The 26,312-nt window shown below is 36.3% G+C and overlaps 1 protein-coding gene and 1 pseudogene across 1 annotated transcript; both read left to right on the forward strand.

Moving 5' to 3' along the window:
- The window catches only part of LOC133087135 (hemoglobin subunit mu-like), a 32,719-nt pseudogene extending 27,067 nt beyond the window's left edge, over window positions 1-5,652 (forward strand).
- GCLM (glutamate-cysteine ligase modifier subunit) lies at window positions 5,536-25,428 on the forward strand. Its single transcript, XM_061183865.1, has 7 exons — window positions 5,536-6,100; window positions 9,561-9,626; window positions 10,924-11,008; window positions 14,428-14,487; window positions 15,460-15,662; window positions 16,735-16,849; window positions 21,368-25,428. Exons 1-7 carry the CDS (start codon window positions 5,975-5,977, stop codon window positions 21,535-21,537), a joined length of 825 nt encoding a protein of 274 aa, XP_061039848.1. The 5' UTR covers window positions 5,536-5,974; the 3' UTR covers window positions 21,538-25,428.
- The last annotated feature ends 884 nt before the right edge of the window (window positions 25,429-26,312 follow it).

Below are 26,312 nucleotides of genomic sequence, written 5' to 3' on the forward strand. Positions count from 1 at the left end.
TCATATAATAGAATACAAGGTTTTTAAAATACAGATGAAGTAGAAATCTATGTACTGACCTACATACATATATATGTGTATATATAATTATTCAATAAATTATATACATGTATATATATATAATTAAATTTAAAATAAATTGCATAAAATAATAGTGTATTCACATTTATGTTAAACACACAAAAAACACATATATAACTAACATTTATTGAACATGTTTCAGGCACTATTCTAGAGCTTTATGGGCTTTGACTTATTTAATTCTCACAACACCACCATGAGCAATGTACTATAATTGTACCCATTTTACAGATGAAGAAATCAAGATACAGAATATTAAGTTACTTGGCCAATGTCAAATAGCTGCTAAGTGGTAGAACTGAGATTCCAACCCAGGCAGTTTGGCTCCAGAGTCCATGCCTTAAAAGAAAGAGATAGGAAAGGAAACCAAACTTAGTTCTGAATGGCTCTAAAGACCAGAATTTCATTTAATCCTCATTTTTAGATAACATCATGTCTGGATTTTCCAGAAGATGGTTGGTCATTTTACCAGTGTGGTCTGTGGGTGCTGTGCCCTACTCACAGTGAAATACTGGAATTTCAGGAGCCTGCTGCCCAGAATTCTTGCCAAGTTGTCTGGTATCAGGAGAATGGGTCCAACCTGCTTTGTGAAGGTGAGCGAGGCCTACCTGAAAACCAGAGAGACTCTCAGGAGAGTGTGGCCTTCTGACCTTCTGAAAAATAACTCTACACAGCCTCATTAAAAATCTGCTCACTCTCCCTGGTGGAAGTAACTTGACCCTAGATCTCCTCTTCCCAGTAATGGAAAAACGTAACAGTTGAAGCTATAATGGTACAACTCAAGTGCACAATGCCTGGGCATAGCAATGAACAGATTATAGGCATTGTAATAAAGATCGTCAATCTCCCATACACTCCATCACAATATCCTTTCATTTTCTTCATAGCCTTAAATATTATTTGAAATCATTTCAAAGTTTTATTTTATACGTCTTATGTACTAAAATTAAGGAACATCTCTATCTTGAAGAGCCAGTCCAAATCCCTTAGAAAAGTTCTTAGATGACACATTAGATATTCAATAAGATTTCCTGAATGATTGAATAAATTAATTTATGCCATTTATTTTCCAGGGATGTTGTGGTCCTGTGCATGATAAGGCCTGTGAATGACTGATTCTACTTCCCTTTTTCTATCAGGCATAACCCATTTGAAATCGCCCACCTGCCTGCTCTCTTAGAAAGGGCTGTTTTCCCCTCCTTTGCCTAGACTCCCCAGCAGCGTTATGGGACAGGGGGAAGTGAGGCCAGGGTTGGAGAATGGGAAAGAGGGGATTGCTTCGGGCCCTTTCTTTCCCTTAGGTTCCAGCTGCTACAGTAATAGTTTAGCAGTGGCAGAATGAGGATGATTTATCTGGATGATTGTGACCTCAGAGAACAACCAATATGTGGACACTCATCCCAGCTCTGAAACAAATCATCAGAAATAGCACTCATTCATTCATTTATTCATTCAACAAATATTTATTGAGCACGTACCACGTGCCAGGCACTTGATTTGTACTATCAGGAATACCGTCTGTATGAACGAATAGATCACTCCTTTGGATACATCCTATAATCCACAATCTGATAAGTAGTAGATAATTACCATAAAGTGACTGCACACACCTGAAAACTGGATGTGATAAATGAGGGGCAGAGAGTGTTAGGATTTCATCAGTTTTTCTGTGCTCTTATTGATATGGAAAAATAACATTAAAGGCTAATTGCTACGTTTTGGCTCTCTGACTTTTCTCCATGCCCTATTTTCTACTTTGTTTGCTTTAAGTAAATCTTACCGGTTTTTCTAACCCCACCAAGGTAACCTGATTTCTCTCCTTTCCACTAACTGGGGCAAAATGAAGGCACATCTATTCCGTTTTGATGCATCATCACAGCCTCCATTCACTGTGGGCCAGGTTCTCACTAACCTATGTTTAGGTGACTACCAGAGTCTTCACACTGGTCTCTTGGCATTGAATCACTCCCACTACCATTTTACATACCACTTGTAGACTTATAATATTTGTGCCCCTTCTTCATAGTAACAACCACAGTAGAATTTTACATTTACCTGTAATTATATGACTAAAGTCGGCCTCCTCTACTGGACTGTAAATTACGTGGGGACAGGGACAGAGTCACACTTTGCTCACCCTAAATTTGTAGTGCCTAGTCCAGCACCTGACAAGTATTATAATAGACACGTAAGAAATATCTATTGAGTAAATGAATATTATTTTAAATATAGATTCTTTTTTCCTTATTTATTTCTTGGAGTCAAGACTCTGCTTTACTCAAGGTCAAAGTCTTCTTAAACTAAACCCAAAAGCCCCAGCTTGCTGATAACGGTCTTCCATTAACCACACTCTCATTCCCTTCACCTTTGAGGGGTACTTCCGCTCAAGGTAGGCGCCTCCCTTTCCTATCTTCAAAAAAATGCTGTGGGTGTTTCCACTCCTCTGCACTTGCTCATGTTCTTTCTATTCCAAACCACTGGTCTGTTCTTCCAAATCGTGTGACAAATAGTGACCGTTGGATTATTTCCAAACAATTTGGGTTTCAAAAATATCCTAGAGAAATCCTTTTAAAAACCTTCACTTCTAGAGTGGCCATGAGCCAGTTAGTGACTCCTGAATGTGGTAACACTAATTTAAAAAATTAAAACAAAATTTGAGAATTTAAATCAATTTTACCTGATTAAGCGTAAAAGGTACCAGGTGGTCCCATAATAAGGTGAAATAAAATTTACTTTTCAAATTTTGTTTGTTCTTATATAGACTATGAATGAAAATGTGATCTCTTCCTACAACAATTTATTTACGAGACCATTTTTTGCTGTCTGTTTTAATCTAAACACAGCTCATGAGCCTCTGTTGGGCTTCCAACAACACATTATAATTTTTAAAAGTGTTCTGTGATCAAACGTGGTGAGGAAACTCTCGCATGTAGTGTAGTTTATTTCAAGCTAAGCGAGGAGAGTGGTTTTTAAAGGAGAGCGTGGACAGTAGTATCAGATCCTGGAAAGGTCAAGGAGAATGAAAAAAGGGCAGTCAATGTTAGTGACTCTTCGTATTTACAGGCATTTGCAGAAGAATTTTCAAGTATCTAAAACCAAAATGTATACTGAGCATTTTTTTCTCTTCCATAGACAGGGGGAAAAAAGACTCATTCAAAATAACTATATAGTAAAATTCTTCTGATTTTGCAGTCCCTGTTTTTGTCACCAAATAAATTTAGACGATTAAGGTTTTTTCTCCCAAAACTATGATGTCATGGCAAGGGTATCATTAAGTATAATATATTGTAAAATAAAGCTGTACAAGCACAAAAAGCATATAAACCATGCACATACACATTCAAGAATTAAAATTACCTCAATAACTACACTTTATGTAGCATAAAGTAAATTGTAGTATGGAAGGGTAAGGAGTTTGAAGATGGAGGATCTAGGTTTTGATTGAGGCCCCAACACTCAGTACTACCTGAGATTTTCAACAAATTACCTATCTGAGTTGTTGTGAAGAGTAAAGGAGTTCACACATGTAAATTTTTTTTTTTTTTTTTGGCAGTGCCCTGCAGCTTTCGGGATCTCAGTTCCTCCACCAGGGATGGAAACTGGGCCCTCCCGCAGTGAAAGCAAGAGTCCTAACCAGTGGACTGCCAGGGAATTCCCCTAAAAATGTAAGTTTTAAAAACATGACGTGATGCTGCTGTAAATTACGTCATGAATTTGCCAGTGTTGTGAGAACTGGATTGTAAGCTGGAAAGACTGGAGGCGTTAGTTCTAAGTGCTCTCACCTACTGAACATTTACTATGAGCCAAGTACTGTACTAAGGGCTTTCATAAGTTCTCTCATTAGTTCCTCACACCTACCCAATGTAGTAGATATTGTATTAGGTGGAACCATGGGAACTAGACATTTCTGTAGATCAAAAATAGTCAATTATCAGCAATGTCATGTAGTTTAAACTATCATCTGCCGAGACTGGGAGAAAGTGAAACACAGAGACTAAGTGACTTGTCTAAGTTAAAATAACCAGTACCTGGCAAAGTCTGATTTGCAAGCCATACGGGTTTATGTCAGTGACCAGTGTGCTATATAAATCGCCAGCAAGGAGGTAAGTTTAATAGATTAGGAGGTATAACCTCTAAGCTTTATTCAAGTATTATTTGCATGGTACTAGAGAATATGAAAGAAGTCAAGAAATGATGCCACAGGAAATGCAGCATAAGAATCAAATGTTTACATTAATTAAAATAGCCCATGTTTGTTCCTGCTTCTGGGATTACCCTTATCTTCAATGAATTCTTACCTTCATTCAGCCTACAAATATTTACTCAAGATCAGGCTCAATTTCTAACCTCTTACACCCCTCCTCTAATTCTTACTAACTGGAATTCATCTCTTTTTAATAGCATTTTGCTTTTTAGTATATCTGATTACTCTCAACAAAAGCAAAAATTTGTTGAGGAACGCTCAATAAATGTTAAATTTGAGGTTCATACCAAGTCTACTACCTATGAAATTTAATAGGATTAAAGAATCACAACCACCTGTAAGGGAATGGGTCATATCTTCCCTGATCTCACCGGTTTAAGCGTTCTCTTTAATCTGAACTCATCTGGAAACTACGATATTCTTATATTATTACTCATTGTTTCATATGCTTAGGCCTTGTATCTGTAACTAGAGTTTAAGCTTCTCAAGGGCAGAGATTGTCTTATTCTTTGACTTCACACTCTGGCCAGCAAATAGTGTGACTCAATAGACCTTTAATTAATGGACTTGAAGAAAAATGAGCACTTTGGGGGAAAGCCCTTGAGAAAGGAAATGAACCAGTAAGTGGGTAGCAAAGCAAAGTTGAAGAAGGGAGCCCTTTTACATTAAGCCTCGCTTCTGAGAACTGAAACCGGCTAGTATTTCAATGCCTCAGTAATTTCTCTTTTTTTTAATTAAATTCTTTATTTATTTTTGGCTGCGTTGGGTCTTCATTGCTGCGCGCGGGCTTTCTCTAGTTGCGGCGAGCAGGGGCTACTCTTCGTTGCGGAGCACGGGCTCTAAGCGCGCGGGCTTCAGTAGTTGTGGCGCGCGGGCTCTAGAGCGCGGGCTCTAGAGCGCAGGCTCAGTGGCTGTGGCGCCCCGCTTAGTTGCTCCACGGCATGTGGCATGTGGCACGTGGCATCTTCCCTGACCAGGGCTCGAACCCGTGTATTCCTGCATTGGCAGGCGGATTTTTAACCACTGCGTCACCAAGGAAGCCCATAATTTCTCTTTTTAAAGAGATGTCTAGGGGTATAACCAGCGTGACTGCCGGTCGGCTGGGAGGCGAGACCTCGAGCGCAGTGAGGTATTAGGTGGATGTGGCGCGCCGCCCTCTGACCGACAGGGGGAGCCCTGCCAAGCGCCGGGCCCCAGGCCGCCGGCCCCGCCCCGCCCCGCGCGCCCCCAGCTCTCTGCTCTCTCAGCCCCGCGCCAGCCCTCCGCCTGGCGCCACGCCGGCCACAGGCCGAGGGCTAGTCACCCGCGGGCCGGCGCCCCTGCAGCCCGATCGCTGCGCCCCCCCCGCCCTGCTGCGGGACGGGTAACGGTTACGAAGCACTTTCTCCGCCGCGATTTCTGCTTAGTCATTGTCTTCCAGGAAACGACTCTTCAGTTGGGAGTCAACTCTCCCGCGGCGGCCGCAGTAGCAGGAGCCGCAGCCACCAGCGCGTCCTTCCCGGGCCGCCGCTCCGCCGCCGCCCTGCCGCCTCCCGGCCTCCCTCGGGCCCAAGCGCAGGCCGGGGTCCCGCCGCGCGGGGCGAGCAGCCTCGCGCTCTGCTCTCCGGCCTCGGGCGCCGCGTCCTACGGGGGGCCTCCTTCCCCGCCTGCTGCCCCGTCGCCGCCGGGCCAGGTCCGTCGGCTGCTGCCATGGGCACCGACAGCCGCGCGGCCGGGGCGCTCCTGGCGCGGGCCAGCACCCTGCACCTGCAGACGGGGAACCTGCTGAACTGGGGCCGCCTGCGGAAGAAGTGCCCGTCCACGCACAGCGAGGAGGTGAGGGTGGCGAGCGTGCCGGCGGAGACGCGGGGCTCCCGGGGTAGGCCGCGCGGGCCGGACCGGGCGGCTCCGAGAGGCGGGGAGGCGCCGGGAGGGGAGGGCGGGTGGTCCGGCTCCGTGCGCGCAGTGGTCGCGGGAGAGGCGCGCAGCTGGGCTCCGCCCGCCGGAGGAGGCTGGGTCGGCTGTCGGCGCGATGTCGCATCCGAACCTACTGTTGGGGGCACAGCGTCTTTAAAAATTCGGCAGGTGCATCTTCACACCGAGTGCCGCCTCTGTCAGTGCTCTTGATTGTAACTTTAGTAGGAATCAGAATCCATACCATATTCTGTGTCCAGAATGCAGCTCAGTTTGTCTCTTTTGTTTTTTTTAAACCACCCTCAATTGTGCTATTTCTCCCAAAGATAAATACTTATGTGTTTTATACTAGACCTTTAATTTCTCCAGGGCTGATGGTTCAATACAGCATTTTGCACGTAAATAATACTGGGTGAAATTTTCTCTCTCTTATCTCACTCAACACATGCTAAAGTAGTCGTTTTCAGTTTGACTGAAAACCCAGTAAAAAAAAAAAAAGCATTTTGCCTTGGCAGTCCAATTCATGGTTTACACACACACACACACACACACACACAAACACACGAGTTTCATGAAAAGATTTTAACCCTTACTATATACTGTGTATTCTGATTTTTTCTCTTACTTTAGTTTTTAAGAACTTGATTTCTTAATGCAGTAATGAGTCACACCCCACAGTTTAAGAAACATCGTTCAAAAGATGAATTGTGATTTGTGTATATTACTTTGGGCGCTGCGTAAGAGGGACCCAAAACTAAAGAAACTTGAAAACGTTTGAGAAAACTTGAAGATATGATAGCATATGTAGAGAAAACATGCCAGCTTGATTAGAATAGAGAGGCATGTTTTGTTTCTATGTAAAGAAGAGCTTTGTAGCAACCAGAGCTCTAAATTGGGATACACTACTTGAAACAGTTTAACCTCATTGAATAAAGAAACTGAATAAATCACTCATTATTGAGAAAATTTGCACATTGGGTAGAGAGAGATCATTAAATTTCCTAAAAGGTCTTTTCTAGTCTAATGTTTGTTTTTTGTTTTTTTTAAATTATTCTATGATCTCTGCCCAGATTTTTTGTTTCACTAGAATTTTATGAAATCAAATCTTGTTCTTAAAATGGGCCATTATAGGACTATTTTGACCAGTTATTTGTTGTTAGGGTATTTGATCATGTAGCATTTTTTAAACTCTTATACAACCCCAGATCTAATGATACACTAAATTATCATGACACTCATCTTCCATTATACTATGTGATGTGTGTCTAATAAGAATGAAGAGAGCAGAGAACAAAAAAGTACAAGGTTAATATTCAGTCAATATAGATAACATATAAAAGATTAAAAATCACTAGGTTTGTGATATAATCAATGAATTTATCATATTATTGTAACATTGGGCTGTTCCATGATTTGTCCTGACAGAAGGGAGCAAACACTCTGAAAATATACTTATCTTCATGAATTGAGAAATTCATCAGGAAAGCCTTATGCAAATTAACCATCCTTCCAGAGGAAAATTTCTAAAAATTCTCCCATGATTTGAGCCATAGCACTCCTGATAGAACTGTTAACTTCTAGTTGGTCCTGCTGCCTCAAATTTTATTAATTTTTCAAAGAATATTGACTTGTAATTCTGTCTAGAATGATTATCAACTTATTTTTATCTACTGACTTAAATTTGATTACAAATATACCTTTCATAAAGATATAGACCCTGTAAATTGTATTCATGTGGGTTATTGTGGCTAGCACATGAATTGCTGTTGTAGACTGTAAATCTTAAATAGGTGACTCTGAGCTCTTAAATTGATAAACCAGTTGTCCCTTGTAATTATCTGTACTGAGATATAAGCAATAAAGTGCTTGTGTCCGTTTTTATCATAAGCAATCATAGATCAGATAGTGAGTTCAGAAGTTTAATCTCTGTTGTTGGTATTAGGAAAGTGCTTTTGCAATTCAGGGCTGTACTTCTAGTTACTCATTTATTTTTTCATTGATTGTCCACAGAATGCAAAGCACTGTGCCCTTGGTATTTTTTGTTTTTTTTTAAAGAAGTTTTTTTTTTTTTTTTAAGATTTATTTATTGATTGATTGATTGATTGCTGTGTTGGGTCTTCGTTTCTGTGCTAGGGCTTTCTCTAGTTGTGGCAAGCGGGGGCCACTCTTTATCGCGGTGCGCGGGCCTCTCACCATCGTGGCCTCTCCCGTTGCGGAGCACAGGCTCCAGACGCGCAGGCTCAGCAGTTGTGGCTTACGGGCCTAGCTGCTCCGCGGCATGTGGGATCCTCCCAGACCAGGGCGCGAACCCGTGTCCCCTGCATTAGCAGGCAGACTCCCAACCACTGCGCCACCAGGGAAGCCCGTGCCCTTGGTATTTATAAGGCAGTGATTTCAAACTGCTAGTGTTGGCCCATTTGTGTTATCAGTTCAGTGAGTCATGGAGAAGCGTATTTTTTTTCTAACTCATAATAGAAGCCCTCAGAGTATCTGGCATGTAGTAAGCATAAATATTGCTTTATGAATTTTTGTTATATGTATGTAGGTCCTTACTCACTGTGTTAGTGTATGTCTTATTATTTTGGACCACTATTAAATAAGTTGGAAATACACTGTCATAAGAGATAAAAGATAAGTAGACACTTTAATGAATTAACAAAATACTATAATGTTAGCGTAATAAAATTGTTTATATAAGAAAACATTGAAGACAGATCAAAGGTCTACCTAACTGTTAGGAAATGACTTAAGGACTGACTTTATGCAAGTTGACTTCTGCAAGATAGGGATATAGTGGTTTCTAGACTTTAGAGTACATTTTGATTACTTGGATTCTTGTTAAAATGAAAGTTCTGCTGCTCTTAGAAAGTGATTCAGGAGGTCTAGGATGCGGCTCAGGAATTTGAACTTTTAATAAACACCACAGGTGAGTCTAATGTAGGAATTTCTTTGGCCACACTTAGAGAATCATTTGTTTGCCTTTGAGGAATATAGCATAGTGGTTAATGTTAATTCTAGTCAGGTTGCCTGGGCTTGAAGTTCCTCCATTTATAAACCTTATTCTTGAAAAAATTTTTTGTTTCTTTATGAATGCTTTTACGTCTCAAAAGTTTACTTAAATTTTCATTGATACAAAAATACTTTTTAAATAATTAGATTACTTCTTTAGGTCAAGAACATTTGAGAATTAAGAGTAGGATAAAAACGGGTCTAAATCAATCTTTGTTAAAGGAAGCAAAAACCTTACAGAATTAAAATTTTTGTATGGTATTTCCTATTGATATGTTCCTTTTCCTACTTAACAGACTAATGCAGTCTTATTGTAGACGTACAGAAAAGTGTAGCGTATGATTAACAGTTTCAAAGTGCATTTCTTTTGCAGCTTCGAGACTGTATCCGGAAGACCTTGAATGAGTGGAGTTCCCAAATTAGCACAGATTTGGTCAGGGTGAGTGAACTGTGAATGAAGAAATCATGTAATAAGCAGGAAATTAACTTCCTCAGGTTTGATAGGAAAGTCAGATAGGCAATTAGCATGAAACTTATTGTGGTTGATTTGCTGAGATGGGAGTCTGACCCAGTAGGGTTAAGCATGAAAGAGAAAATCTGACTCTAGTCAACTCTTCAACTAGACAAGCTACTAAGAGTCCCACCACAGTTTTCTCAAAATGCGTTTTGTTCCAGTTTATATTTGGTCTAGTAGAGGAATGACTATCAAACAATTTGGGTTAGTAGATTGCTTTGGTAGACCATAACCCAAAATATAGCCACTAAAAATAATTTTTTAAGCATCAGTTTCTTACGAAACAGTAAAGAACTGTGTTTCATTGAATGTCAGTATATGGCCATTATCATAAATGTTAATATACAAAACACCTGTCTGTAAACCACTCTTTGGAATCCAACTTAGCCAAAGGCTTGTAACAGATTACATAGACTACTTAAAAAGTATGGAAGAGGACATATGCTGAAAATAATTGTTTCCTTGAGCATATTGCAAGTTTGTAACTCTGTGGCTGCTAGGCAGACATTAATTAATGTCTTCTATCTGTCTCTGTTTTTCTGAAGTGACCATTCACTCTGTGCATGACTTGTAAATAGTTAATATGTGCCAGGCATTGTAATATGCTCAAGAATCATGGGAAAATCCTCACCGTTTACTTTGTTTTAATCTTGTAAATGTGAGTTAGTATGTTTCTGATTTATGTGTACTAATATTTTATCATTTCACTCATTAACTACTCATTTTTATGCATTGGAATGGCCTTTACTTTTTTTCCATTGCATTCAGAAAAAAATATGTTTTGGCTTAAAATGTTTGTGATTGATACATAGGAAGTGTTTTAACATGTCAGTGTCCAGAAGGAAAATATTATTTACTTTTCATTGGTTTCTTTTCTGAGTAAAAGTGTTTACTGTGTTAGTGGTTCTAACTCCTCACATACTGCCCAATTTGTTTGTTTGTTTGTTTGTTTGTTCGTTAGTTTGTTTTTGATCATACATCCCTCTGAGTATCTCATCAAAATGAGATACTTTTTCCCAGAAAATGGACACATACACACACAGCACTTTACCTTTATTTCAGGGCTTTACAAACGTTATGAAGCCCATCTAGGCCTCAGGTAAAGAACTCTATTGTCTTATGGGTTCTCTGCTTCTAAAGAGTGTTATGGACAATAGAAAATATATAGCTAATCAGAAACACTAATTTTATATTTATTGTAAATATTATGTGTTTATTATAGGAGTTTCCAGATGTCTTGGAATGTACTGTATCTCATGCAGTAGAAAAGATAAATCCCGATGAAAGAGAAGAAATGAAAGTTTCTGGTAAAGTCCAGCCTTTACAGTTCATTTTGTTATACAGTGGATGATAGTGAGGTTTTGTCAGGCATGGGACTAAACCTTTCCTTGCTTCTGGTAATGAGTAATTACTCAATCACTAAGTGTGGGAAATATAGAGATTTTTTATAACATAATTTTAAAGTCAGCTTTAAAAAGGGAGTTATAGGAGGTCACTATTGGCTACTTCAATGGAGTCAGAATAGAACTTCACCTCTTCATGATGTTCTCATTAATTTATTTGTAGGACATCAGAGCAGTAGGAAGAGTAAGGTGTAGGAAATGGAAAGAATAAAGGGAAGACTTAAGAGTATTGCCCACCTAAAGCCAGCATAAGCCCTCCCTTCCTGGTGTGATACTGCTAAGCAATGGCTGAGGTTGCCTGGGAGCAGAGAAAGAAGTCTTGGCAACAAGTTGCATGAAGAGAAATCAAATACATACTCTACCCATTCAACAAAGGTGAAATGACTCCTACTTTCCAGAGATAGTGCTAAGCTCAAGGAATTAAGATGTTCTTGTCCTCAGCTTACGGTCAGCATAACATAGTCATTAAATGCTTGAGCTTAACTAAATTGAAATTCCTGGATGTGCAGATTACTGACTGATATAATCTGGGGCTAACAAATGACTTAACCTCTCTGAGCTCAGTTTCCTCATCTATAAAATGGGGGTACACCTGTTTCACAGGCTTCTTTGTAAGTTAGATGAAATAACAAAAGAGGCACTTAGCATGGTGCTTGGCACAAGTAAGTGCCAGATAGCTGTTATTTATTACCATTTGTGGTTGTGTTGTGGTTGTTGTTATTTTATTATTACTCTTATTAGGATGAACATGTAAGATGAGATAGGGCATTGTCTTTTGACTCTAATAATAATAACTACCATTTGTTGAATCTTGCTTTATACCAGGCACTGTACTTGACACTTTATGGTTATATTTCTTCATATAATTTTCAAAACAGTTCTGCAGGGTAGGTTTTTTACCCCCATTGCAGAAGTGACATTAAATAACTTGAAAGTTGTTATACAGCAAGTAAGTGGTTGAACCAGGAATCCATCCAGGTATGCCTGACTACAAAGCCCATTTCTTTCTGTTAATTTCACATTATTATTTGTGTTGGAAAGGACATCAGAGCAACATTTCTCTGTGGTTGATTGCAGTTCATCATGGTGTAGATCCATCTTGGAGCTCTTACAAGTTATCCTCAGTTCCTGGAAGGCTTGAGGTTTTTGATAAGTATCAAGAGCTTTCCTCTCTTCACCTACCTAAAAATGCCTCATCTTTCAGAGAGAGGAGACCATTTCAAATGGCACAGATTCATGGCCAGAGGGATAGTGATGGGGAGGGTGTTCACAGAGTATAATTACAGGAGCTAAGGCTGGAGCAAAGTGGTGAAGATTGACTCTCACCTGGTAAGGAAGTTGTGATGGCTTTTAAATAGAGAAGTAACATGAGGAAAGCAATGTTTTAGGAAGATTATCTAGCAGTAGAAAGGAAATGACAAATATAAGAAATGTTGTACAAGGAAAATTTTTGTATATGTTGAATGCCAGGCACTTTACATAAGGGTGTTTCATTAACCCTGTTTTCTCTCCATTCCCCCTTCTGATTTTCCTCTTCTTGCTTTCCTATTACTCCACCTATTTGTTGAGTAAATTTAGATTTTTGAACAGTGAGTTTACATAAAGTAAATACATACATATAAAGCTGAGTTGAAATCAAGCCAAAGCCTCAATTTCATAAATACGAAAAACTACTCAACTTTCCTGGTAAGCAAAGAAATGCCAATTAATGTGGTTCTGGGCAGGTATATTTTGTACCTATCAAATTAGCAAATATATATATATATTTTTTGTTGTTTTGTTTAATAGCATCCTATATTGTTAGGAGAGCAACTCCTAACTTTTAGTGCTCTGGTAAACTGGTACAAATCTTTTATAAAATAGGAGGTAAATAAAATAGAACACGACTCACAAAAAACAGATCATATTCTTTGACTCGTAATCACATTTCTGACGGTTTGTCCTTGGGAAATGCTTCAGGCATAAAGTTGAACAAAAAGTTAGCATAGATGTTTATTTCAGCATTATATGTGATAACAAAAAACTGGAACTAATCTAAAAGTCCAAAAAGTAGGAAATCATTCAGTAAATTATACCCTATCAAAATTACAGAATAATGTTCACCATTAAAAATGAGTGTGTAGGGCTTCCCTGGTGGCACAGTGGTTGAGAATCTGCCTGCCAATGCAGGGGACACGGGTTCGAGCCCTGGTCTGGGAGGATCCCACATGTCGCGGAGCAACTGGGCCGTGAGCCACAACTACTGAGCCTGCGCGTCTGGAGCCTGTGCTCCACAACAAGAGAGGCCGCGATAGTGAGAGGCCCGCGCACCGCGATGAAGAGTGGCCCCCACTTGCCGCAACTAGAGAAAGCCCTCGCACAGAAACGAGGACCCAACACAGCCAAAAATAAATAAATTAAAAAAAAAAAAAAAAATGAGTGTGTAAAATTATCCTTTAAAAATACAGAGTACAGGGAATTCCCTGGCGATTCTGTGCTTTTACTGCTGAGGGTCCGGGTTCAATCCCTGGTTGGCAAAGTAAGATCCGACAAGCCATGCGGCCAAAAAAAAAAAAAAAAAGAAAAGAAAAATCCAGAGTACATAAAAATCTAAACAGTAATTGCTTTTGGTGATGAGACTATTGGTAGAGTTTTTTTTGTTTGTTTGGGTTTTTTTTTCCCCCTACTCCTATAGGTTTTCCTCATTTCTAGAGTGAATACATTACTGTTATGATTTTTTTAAAAATTAAGATAATACTGCATAGAGATGTAAAAATATTTGTTACATAAGGGTAAACCAAGTATGTGGAAGTAGAAAATATATACTCTGCTTTATATGACCAAGAACTTGAAGGTAATGTCATCTAAAAATGAAAATGATTGTATTCAATATTAGGAAGGTAGGATTGTGGAGTGTTTGTTTGTTTTTGGTTTTTTGGCTTTTTTTTTCAATTTTCTTCTCATTATAAGCAATTCTAATTTAGGCTTTATAGAGACTTTAGTTTTTTGGAGAAAATAATATGCTCCATTAATGTTTAGTTCATAAAAATATACATTTTGAATAAGTTTCTATATTTATCTGCCCTGCCTTCTAATAAAGGGGAAATTAATATTTGCTTTTTTGTTTTGACGATCAGATTATTGTTGGCAGCTAGCATATAATTTTAAAATTACAGTGGAAATATACTTTTAGGTCTTAAAATGAAAACTATAAAACAATGCAACTAGGAAAGGAAAAAATTCATTCAGGATTATCTGTCATCTTAGTATTTTAGCAGTATTACTACTATGTAGTAGAATGTTACTCAAATATAGTAATCTGTTTTGTTTTCTTTGTCACCCAGCAAAACTGTTCATTGTAGGATCAAACTCTTCATCATCAACTAGAAATGCAGTTGACATGGGTAAGCAAAATTTCAACTTTATTTTCATGTGGACTTTAAATTAGTGTAAGTGTATTAGTTATATCTTGTATTCAGGTCCAGGTAAAAAAGAAAATGAGCTCATTGCAATTTTATCTTTTAAAGTTCTAGCCTAATTTGTTAAGGCTTCTGTAGAATCACATCAACTTATGTAAGGTCATATTTTGATATATAAAAGGAATGTAAAAGATGTAACATAATTAAATGTTAACTATATGTTTAGAGATAGAAATTCTCCTTAATCATATTCTTAACTCTTTTAGTACTACAGGTGAAATATCAAAAGAATAACAACAACAAAAACAAGCATTTTTATCTATTTTCAGCACTTGGTTAGGTTACTATGGCAGTATAGTTATTCAGTGTTTTTTCTTTTAAAACATTCTTCCAGTATTTATATACATTGAACAGTTAAATAAATAGCTCTTTAATATAACTATGGAGTGAACAATAATCATTAAAAATAAACTCTTAAAATTATTTTTATAGAAATTAAGAGATTATCTACATCTATAAATATAGATTAATATATAGGTTAAGACCATAAATTCAGTCTTTCAGAGTCTCAAGCTTATTCTTTGCTATGACTACCAATTATAGACTATTAGGTCAAAGGCTACCAAAAAGTCCTGGGGCCTAGGAAACAAGGAGGCCTGTTCCTCAGAAAGAGGAACCTGTAGTAGTTGTGAGTTTCCCCAGGAATGAGGCAGGTCAAAGAAACCCACGTGTCTGCCACACAGACCAAGTAAATGAATGGGCACTTCATACTTTTTTAAAAGATGGAAATGTTCTAAATGACAGGTAAATTATGAAACCTAATGAAATAATCTGTTACGTAGAATACTAGTGAACTGTATGGACAGAATTCAGTGGGGTACTTAAAGGACATTAGAAACAACTTGTTTTTATTATGTAACAAACATTTATCCTCTTTTTGTTTTTCCTTCACATCAGCCTGTTCAGTCCTTGGAGTTGCACAGCTGGATTCTGTGATCATTGCTTCACCTCCTATTGAAGATGGAGTTAATCTTTCCTTGGAGCATTTGCAGCCTTACTGGGAAGAATTACAAAACTTAGTCCACAGCAAAAAGATTGTTGCTATAGGTACCTCTGATCTGGACAAAACCCAGTTGGAACAGCTGTATCAGTGGGCACAGGTAAAAGACGTCTAGATCACGAGCACTCCAGGAGGAGCCTGTCTTTTACAGTCTTTGCTGCATCCCATTAAACATCATGCTCATAGTGGACGCCACTGTGGGGTGACTGTTCCAAACATGGGAGTTTTGAAGCAGGCTTTGACAAAAACACTAGAAAGTGTATGTTGAAGCATTCATAGCCAAATGAATTAAGGCTCTTTCCTTCAGTTTTAATTATGTGATAAAAATATTATGTTTTCCTTTAGGTTTTATTAGTCCATGGTTCTAATTTCCTAAGTGAGAGAAAATCATATATAACAAATATTTTGCTCTGTTATTTAAAGATATATAAGACCTTCTGTTCACATAACTTGATGTGGAGTAGGAGTCATAAATTAATCACTGCCGCTCTCTAGCCTAATAACCTATAAAATTATTAGGGAAGTTGCTTACAAGTAGTTTACTCTCTGTATTTTTCTTTATTCCTTTTCATTTATCCCCAGCCTTTTCATTTTCTTATGGGCAGGAAGACCCTAGAGAAAAGTTGCCCTTTGTCCCTTTGGCTTGATGATAGCCAGAATGTGGCTAAGATCCTGTTGGAGGGACTTAGATGATCTGAAATGTATCTATAAATTAACTAGAGCATCTATTAGGAATTACCTGATTCTTCTCTTTTTCAAATGTCTGATTAATAACCATATTGTATACTTCAACATTAAACATACTTATCATTTGTATTTGATCCTCTATCTTTAAGACATATTTCTTTTGTAGGTGGAACCATACCACTTAGAATCATGTTAGTTTCCAAGGCAGATGTATTAGATGGCAGGTTCGAGCATGAGACTTTTTTAATAGTGTAATAATATATTGGCTTTTTCCCCCTTGCAGAGCTATTTTTCCTTCCTCTGTTACCACTGAGTCAGAACAGCATACATTAATAAATATATGCATGTAAAAGTATTTTATAAACTTTAAGTATTGTAGAATGTGATATTTCATATGTTCTAAAATTAAATCCTTTTATTGCTTTCTACTTTTTGTAGTACTTAATTTAGTGGAGATGTCATTTTTTTTTTTTTTCCACTTCTAGGTAAAACCAAATAGTAACCAAGTTAATCTTGCCTCCTGCTGTGTGATGCCACCCGATTTGACTGCATTTGCTAAGCAATTTGACATACAGCTCTTGACTCATAATGATCCAAAAGGTAAGACTGAGGTTTTCATTTATAGAGATTGATCATGAGCTTTTATCTTATAAGAAGCTACTTGTTAAGATTTAATTTTTAATTGTGTACAGTGATAAAGGTACAATGCTGTCACCTAGAACTATTCTTAATAGTTAGTTCAAAACATATATGCCTTTATTTTGGTTTCAGAAAGCTTTAATTTTGTCTTTGTACCAATGGGAAAAGAAGTGAAGGGGTCATTTCCTGAACATCCAGTCTGCTGAGGTTTATAAATATTAAGCTACACAGAAAAGATCTTGTAAGATATTCTAAATAGTGTCACATATAATATTGTCTAGTATAGCAAAGATTGCACCAAAGGGCCACTTAATTAAAAAGGATAAATATCTGGAAAAAGAAGCAGATAAAATTCAGTTTGAAACTTAAGCATCTTAGGATAGGTATTTGATTAGGTATTTTATTAATCATTAATATCAAGACATATGCTTGATGTTAATCAGAAACATTTGATTAATGAGAATGGCTTGTCTGCCTTTTATAGAATAATTTTTATCAACATTTTACAAGATAACTTGGAAAGCTGGGAAGATAATATTTTACACTTTATTAGCAGTCTGCTCCATTTTCGTTTTTTCACAGTTTCTTAGGGAGCAGAGGTAAATATACTAAGCATATTTTACTTACTAAATATACAGGTTCTATGAAACAGTATTTTTGGTATAGTTAAGTGAGAGATATCTTGTGAAAGTTTTAAATTTCCATGACATTTTTGTAGAAGTTCTAGTTTAATAAAAATTGGAGGCAATTATATTTTATAGGTGATTCCTGGAGAAAAACATTCAGTTTTTACTTTCATTTCTAAAAAGATGGCATTATATAGGTGGTTTGATTCAATTTATTTTTAGGATGCTTATGGATAACCTCCTAAGACTTTATACCTTATTAGCAATCCGCCTCAGCCTCTTTTTTTTACTGTTTTGTAGGAAGTGGAGGAGGAGTTTTGATATTCTTTCTCAAATGCTAGGCATCATGCTAAATGTCTCAGAGAGATTATCCGTAATCCTTACAGCAACTGAAACTAGGCACTTTATGGATGAGGAAATAGAGCCTTAGAGTTTAAGAAACTACCCAAGGTCACCCAGCTGGCATAGGGCAAAGTTTGAGCTTAGATCTAGGTCCTGGCTGAATTTGGAGCCTTTCCCCATCATACTGTACTGTCTCTCTGACTTGAAACATTAGTATTGTAGTATTTCAGACTGAAACTGTACTTTCTTATCAGTTTCCATTTAAATCGTACCAGAATAGGACATAGGGACTTTCCCTCCCCTCCAGCAGAGCTTTCACATGTGAGTAATTAGATTCATTTTTTTAAAAAAGGTCATTTTAGTGAAAATCTAACAAAGAATTGCTGTGCTGATTTGTTCTAAAATATAAACCATTGAAATTTTAACTTTCTGTACATTGGCAAATAATATATCATTTTTCTGTTTACTCGTGGGGACTCTTCCAACTGTAATTGTTACCAACAGCTGATGGGTGGTCCTGTACCCCCTTCCACCTCCACCTGAAAAACACTCTATCCTTTTTCCAGTAGGAAAGGAAATAGGAGAAGACTAAGGTGTCTAGTATTTTATTTCCACGTTATCTAAATGTGGGCATGTGGATTATGTGCTAATACATGATTGTTATGGAAAAATATATTGCACATGTATATGAAAAGAGAGACTTAATCCTTTGGGGGGAAGTATGTTTTTGTTTTACTGGTGTAATTTGACATTTGGATGTCTTTTTAATTTTAATTCGAAACCCTTTAATTAGAATTTATAGTCTGATCCTGCATATACTATAGACGGATCTTCAGACAATTTGATCTGTAATGAAGCAATTCTCTTAAAAGTTTTGTCATGTTTACTGATTCTAAAGAGTTAACATAGTTGAATTAAAAGTATATATTTAATGAATAGCATAGTTCTCTGACTTTGTGTCAGATTTATTTTTTAAGCGATCAAGTTGTAAAACATTTAACTCTGCATGTCATCTAAAATAGAATCTTGTTTATAAGTCACCTAAAGGCCTTCCTCTGTTCTAAAATTACCCTTTTTCTTCAGAAAGGTTTATTTTCCATTATTCTTTGTCCTATAAGTTGTGGTAATAGTTTAACTACAGTCAGGGTAAAATTGTGAAGTAGGTGATTCTGACTTTCGAACTTTCCCCTTTTTATTTACCTTCCTCCTCTCACCATTCCCATTAAATCTAATCTATATTATGCCGCATTCCCTCAGGGTTAGACAATCTGGTAAACAAATCCATGTTAATGTTACTTTTCCAAAGAGATATTTGCATTTCATTTATTAAAACGACCATTTACTAGCTGTGTGACCTTGGGCAAATTATCAAATCTCTCTGTGTCAGTTTCCCCCTGTGAAGGGAAATAATATTACCTATTTCTTGGGTTAACATGTGGATTAAAAGAGTTAATAAAGTACTCCGAAAAGTGGCTGGAAATTGAGTTATTTGTAGTGAGGTGGATGGAGTTAGAGTCTGTCATACAGAGTGAAGTAAGTCAGAAAAAGAAAAAAAAATACAGTATGCTAACACATATATACGGAATCTAAGGAAAAAAAAAAAAAGGTCATGAAGAACCTAGTGGTAAGACGGGAATAAAGACACAGACTTACTAGAGAATGGACTTGAGGATATGGGGAGGGGGAAGGGTAAGCTGTGACAAAGTGAGAGAGTGGCATGGACATATATACACTACCAAACGTAAAATAGCTAGCTAGTGGGAAGCAGCCGCATAGCACAGGGAGATCAGCTCGGTGCTTTGTGACCACCTAGAGGGGTGGGAGAGGGAGAGTAGGAGGGAGGGAGATGCAAGAGGGAAGAGATATGGGAACATATATATATGTGTAATTGATTCACTTTGTTATAAAGCAGAAACTAACACACCATTGTGAAGCAATTATACTCCAATAAAGATGTTAAAAAAAAAAAAGTGGCTAGCACATGACAATAGCTAATATTTACTGAGAGTTTACTATTGATGTTATTCAAATATCACGGCAGTTCATTTTAGGGCAGGTTCTTTGGCATTCCCAAATCATATTGTATAGATGGTCACCTAATCCTTATCTATAGGGTTGGTTCTGACCGCAGTGGAATCTTTCCATATTGACTGATTCATTCAAAAGACATTTGAGTACCTACTATGTGCCAGGCATTGTTCTAAGTACTAGAAATACAGCACCAAGTCAAAAATCTCAACCCTCATGGAAATTATATTCTGATGGGATGAGACACAAATTAAGATAAATGTTGAATGTGATAAATGGTGGTGTATGCTATGGAGAAAAGTTGGCTGAGGGAGGAAAGAGTGCCCAGGGTAGGGGTTGTTGTTTTATATAGCATGGTTGGGGAGGCCTCTCTGCTAGGGTACATTAATCAGAGACCTGCAAGAAGGGAGAGAGCCATGTGGGTATCTGGAAGTAGAGTGCTCAGGGAAGAGGGAGCAGCTGATTCAAAGGCCCCAAGGTGGGAATATGTTTGAGGATTTCAGGATACAGCTGTGAGGCCAGGGTGGCTGGAGAAGAGGAAGTGAGGAGGGGAGTGGCAGATCAGAGCAATGGTAGAGGGCTTAGGTATAAATGTGGAATTAGAAAATAATAATTTCGTCAAGGAGATGCTGATTAAAAGATAACCACTGGGAAAGATGTTTTAAATGATTGCTGGTGCTAGTGAGGATATGGTAAGATTGGCACTCCAATATTATCTATTAACTGTAAAGTACAGTCTTTCTGGAAAGCAACTGGCAATATACTATGTATCAAGCCTTCAGAAAATGTACTTTGACCTTGTCGTTCCATAGCCAGGCATGCAGTTTAAGGATGTTCATTAAGTATTATTTTTATTAGCTAAATATTAGGAAAAACCTAATTTTTTGACCAACAATAAGAAAATGTATAAATTATGATATCTATAAAATGTAATATTGGGAGAATTATTAAAAATGCTTTCACAGAATATTTAATTACATGGGAAAATATAAGTGAAAAAAATAAGTAAATTAAGCTATAACTACAGTATGATTTCTGGTTTTTAAGATATGGATACATACATATATATATAAATATATACAGAAAAATAGTTGGATGGAAATACATGGCAATGGAAATGGTCCATCTTTGGTTGATAGGATTATGGGTAACTTTTCTTCCTTCCTTGTACTTTCCTGTATTGTCCCTGGCTGTACATTAGAATCACCTAGAGATCTTCAAAAAATACAAATATCCAGGCTCCCCTCACCAGAAATTATGAATTAAACTGGCTGGGTTACAAGTGTAGATACTTTCTAAAGAACTGTCTGGGTCTTTCTGATATACTGGTTCACATTCATAGCACACATTAAGGATAAATATAATTTATATTCAGTTTTGAGGTGTTTCTTTTGTTGTATTTAAATGCTTACCTACATAGTAAAGTGCTTTTGTTTTCAAGTTTAACAGTTTGGGTTTTTATTTGTTGTTTGTTTGTTTTAAGAACTGCTTTCTGAAGCAAGTTTCCAAGAAGCACTTCAGGAAAGCATCCCTGACATTCAAGCACATGAGTGGGTGCCACTGTGGCTACTGCGATATTCAGTCATTGTTAAAAGTAGAGGAGTTATCAAATCAAAAGGCTACATCTTACAAGCTAAAAGAAAGGGTTTTTAACTACAATTTAGGATCATAACCTACTGACCTGTATTTTCCTTGAATATAAGATAAAATTGAGATGTGTAAAAGTCTAATTACTGCCTGTAAATGTGTCATTGAGGCAGATATTCTTTAGTTATATTTGACAATGTGTTATCTATCAAGTTTGAATATTTCTCTTGCTTCCATATCAGTTCACTCACATGAACCACTATATTGTTTTCATTAAACTATTGTTTTCTAATTGAAATTGTCTATAAAGAGGATACTTGCAATATATTTTTCCTTTATTTTTATGACAGTAGAAATCAAGAAAATTTGTTGTTAGATATATTTTGGCCTAGGCATCAGGGGAATATATATACATATTTTTTATTTCTAAAAAATTCATTGCTTCTTACTCTACAGTATAACTAAGCAATTTAATTACAGTTGTTAAAACAAATACTGGAAGATATTTTTCCTGTCATTGATAAGATGATTATATCTCAGAGTAACTGGACTAGCTGGGATCTACTAGTAGTGTAAATAAAAGTCCTTTCTTCAACATGTGAATGGAAGCTTAAATTTTTTTATTTGTCCTTACTTGCAGTTTACCTGTAATGATTTAACCTGTATTCTTGTGCCATATTTGCTCTTGCTGTTATTACAAAGACAAACCAAAGTAAATATGTAAAGGAGACTAGGAGCTTTGAAATTATTGTTTGGGGGTTTTATAAAAGCAACTATTGTTACCTTCAGATTCTTTTTAATTCTCGATCTGTCCTTAATATTTTGCTACTCATTCAAAAATATTCAATAAGTATTGAGGATTTACCATGTGCTGGGCACTGTGGTTTCTGGAGAGAGGAGGGAGCACAGGGATTAAGAATCAGTTGAGTAAAATATGCAATATTTGTTCCCCACTAGTAACTGACAACAAGGGACTAAAAGCCAAAAAAGGGGTGAAAAAAATCTTTAATTCAGGATCATGTTGTCTATTTAGACAACTTTGAGACATGGTCTTAACTGTTTAAAATCAAAACACTATAACCAAAACTTTAAAGCTAAAAGAGACTGTAGATCATTTAGTATAATTCCTCATTAGTTTAAGAACCAGAAAATAGCAAATAAATAAGCTGTGACCTCTTTGGTATATACTATAGGTCTTTGTAATTCTATAAATTTGTATCTGTAACCCAAATAGTTTGAAAAATTCTTTAAAAATCTCTTGTATCTCAATTAATACTTTTAAACCATGTATTTTAATACATGGTTTATAAAACTAAGATAATTATATATATATACACACACACATACATAACATACACACACACATATATGTAACTAATGTATAAAACTAATTTTGCCCAAGTTTTTTCAACTTAGGGAAAAGATCTGTGGTTCCATATTCAAAATAAACACACTAAAAATTAATAAATAAACAAATAAGACTCTTTTCCTGTTCTGAGTAAGGTTTTGTGGTTTACTAGTTGGATAATTTGATCATTAGAATTGTAATGGGAAATCAGCTGATTTACCTGCTAAAACTTTAGACTTTGAGCTTCCTAAAGCCTTATGTATAGCCTTTATATTAATTGTATGTAATGTTATTAAATGTATATAGTTAACTTTTTAATTTGGAAATGTACAACATTTTTTCATGTAATGTAAGTCTTTAAACAAATGCTCATTTTAATTTAAGCCTATACAGTGAATTGGCCAAGATATTTTGAGGGCACTTTAATATCACATTTATTATTTTTTAAAACCCTGGACTTACAAAAATGGATTGTTTGAAAGGTTATTCTGAAAATAGAAAAAAACGTATGTTGCTAATATATCCAGACTTCAGCAGGAGCTTTTTGTGTGTTTTTTCCCCAACTCTTGACAAAGTAGCAAGATTATAGATTCATTTTGTGAAGGGGATCATGTGTGGCTTTTTTAAATGAATTTTTTGTTTGTTTCGCCTCTGTACCTTTAATTTCTGTTACTGAATGACCTTTTCTTTAAAAAACTGATTTTTTTTAAAGGCTTTATCTTCTCTAAGCTGATATTCACTTCTTTTTTTGGTGAACTATCAGAATATAGTGAATGCTTTTCAAGTATTTAGGGACTTAATGTTTAAAAAGCCATAAAATAGAGTGATAATACTACCAAATAATTGCTTAAAGCTGAAAGCTAAGTTAACAATAGTGTATATAACAGATATGTTTTCTGGGGAGCTGTGTATCCAGTGACCCAAGGTATAAGTTTTTTTCCAGTAAATATGACAAGAAGCTGCAGCTTGTTATTACATGTCCAAAATACACTGGAGCCTTACTTTAACACGATGTCCTGTAACTTGGAATTTGTGCTGTGATGAGTGTTTTGAATTCTCGTCTAAGAAACTGTCGTCAACAGAAGGACCAAGGTGTCTTACAAAACATGTTCACACGGTGTACATTATGAAGACCACATTGTGCCAGTATGATAATAGAGAATTAATTTAGGAATAGCCAGTGCTAGAACTTGAATCACAAATAATAGCTAATAATTCTTCCATTCACAGGAAGGATCATTTTAGACAGCTGTGTGAAATGGAAAATGAAGTTATTCTATTTTGAATGAATGATTCAGACTTCCCTACCAGAGCCAAGTAGTAACTGAAATAGGATCTTGATTTTCAGTGATAAAGGTCTAAGTCTTAATTATGTTTCTTTTTAGAGTAGATTTTCTTTCTAACTTTTCCACCCAGATTCAATATTTGGGAATGTAAGCAGTTGATATATATATATTGTGTGTATATATATAGTATATTGGCTGACAATTCATCTTTCTGCCAAATGTACATTTAGAGAAATTTGAAGTTTTAATGAGAATTTAGTCCATTTGTGTTTTCATACTCAAATATACCAACTTATGATTCCAAATCTATTTTTTTCAAAGTTCCTAACATACCAGAACTTGTACCTGTCATTTTCCCATAAAGTTGGTGGCAGGATATGTCAGTTTTATTTTTAAAAAATATGTACTATAATTTTTATTAATTTTTTTTATAGTTTTCAGAGTTAGAAATATACTTAGGAGGGGAAAATGTTTTAACTAGATAATTCTACTTTTATGTCTTTAGTAGTGTACTCTAAAATGAAGGCAAAATATAAAGCATTATTAAATGATTATAAGTTTTTAATTTTACCTATTTATGAATTTAAATTGTGAGTTGTATATTTTTTAATTGAGTTGTTTTAATAGTTGTAAGCATCTTGGAACATTATATTGGTTTTGAACTATTTAAGCTCAAACTGAGTATGGTTTGAAAATAAATTATGAAAAAAATTAAATACCAAGCCATAAAGTTATTCGTACATTCATTCGACAAAGACATATTGAATTCCTACTATGTGCCAGGCAGTGTGCAAGATGTTGGCAGACAGAAACAGAGATGAAAACAGCCCTATCTTCAAGGAGCAGATAAGTATATTTGGGGGGCGAGAGAGATCTGTACATGAACAAGAGCAATAAAGGGCTGCATCTGTTAATGACAGAAGCAGTGAAAAGGGAGTGGGGTCACGTGGAAGGAGTGGGACTGCTGGGAAGCAGGATAAGGACGAGAAAGGCTCCCCTGCAGGAACTAGCCTCAGAGTAGGATCATAAGATGGGGTGGGGGTATGCCTGGTTTGTAAATACACTGATACTGAATAATGAACAGTTTATATGTAAACTTCAGAAATCCTGTGAAAACACTTTCTTCAAGAGCTTGTTCTTATCAGATAGAAAGGAATGGCTTCTAGTGAGACAAGAGTAGGTAAGGTTTGAAAAGTCACATTTTATAAAAGACAGAAACTTGCCCCAATCCCCTAAATATATTAGGATATAGCTTATGTAGTTTCACTACCAGAAAAGTCAAACAGAACCTTAATATGTATCCCTCAGCAATGAATAAATGTACAAAATGTCATACAAGATTTCGGTCTGTGTTTTGGTCCATTATTTTAAGAAGGTTCATGTTTTACAATAAGCATTATTAATTTGGACTCAGCTCTGTTTCCTCTGTTTCTTTGCTCACTGTTGATTCTTGCCTCCTAGTCCATTTACATTTACTTTTTTCTTAAGTATATCCTTAGTAATTCTTTCACTGAAGGTCTTTGGGCAGTAAACCTTCTAGGTCTTGTTTGTCTGAAAATGCCTTTATTAACAGTCTTAAATCATCATTTGACATTATAGAATTCTAAGTTTCCAAACACTTGCCCTCAGCATCTTGAAGATAACATTCTATTGATTTCCAGCATTTATACTCTTGCTAATGAAAACCTGGATTTTCTTCCCTAGAAATAATCTGTTTTTCCCTCTGGTCACGTTTTTTTCATTTGAAGTATTGTATTCATTTTTATGTGTATGGAATTAGAATAAAGAAAGAAAATGAAAACTGGCTTCTGAGTTTTCTGATAACACCAAAAAAGTAATCATAAAGGAAAATATCAATAGCCAGATTTAATCAAAATTAAAATCTTCTGTTCTTCAAAATACACTTAAGAAAACAGTGTATTTTGAAAATGTGAAAATGTGAGCCACAGACTGGGATGAAATACTTGCAATAAATATTTCTTTGAAAAATAAATTGGACATAATCAAATTTTTTAAATTGTACTTCAAAAACACCATCAAGATAAACCATATGGAAAAGAATGTGAAAAAGAATGTATATATATATTTATATATATAACTGAATCACTTTGCTGTACAGTAGAAATTAATACAACACTGTAAATCAACTATACTTCAGTAAAATAAATTTTTTAAAAAACTTCAGAAACACCGAGAAAGTCAAAAGG

The sequence above is a fragment of the Eubalaena glacialis genome, chromosome 3, assembly GCF_028564815.1.
Source record: "Eubalaena glacialis isolate mEubGla1 chromosome 3, mEubGla1.1.hap2.+ XY, whole genome shotgun sequence".
Classification (NCBI taxonomy): Eukaryota; Metazoa; Chordata; class Mammalia; order Artiodactyla; family Balaenidae; genus Eubalaena; species Eubalaena glacialis.

Coding starts and splice junctions, on each gene's coding strand:
- GCLM (XM_061183865.1), top strand. CDS start 5,975: ATGGGCACCGACAGCCGCGCGGCCGGGGCGCTCCTGGCGCGGGCCAGC. Junction 6,101..9,560: donor CGTCCACGCACAGCGAGGAG/GTGAGGGTGGCG, acceptor TTTCTTTTGCAG/CTTCGAGACTGTATCCGGAA. Junction 15,663..16,734: donor AGCTGTATCAGTGGGCACAG/GTAAAAGACGTC, acceptor TTCCACTTCTAG/GTAAAACCAAATAGTAACCA.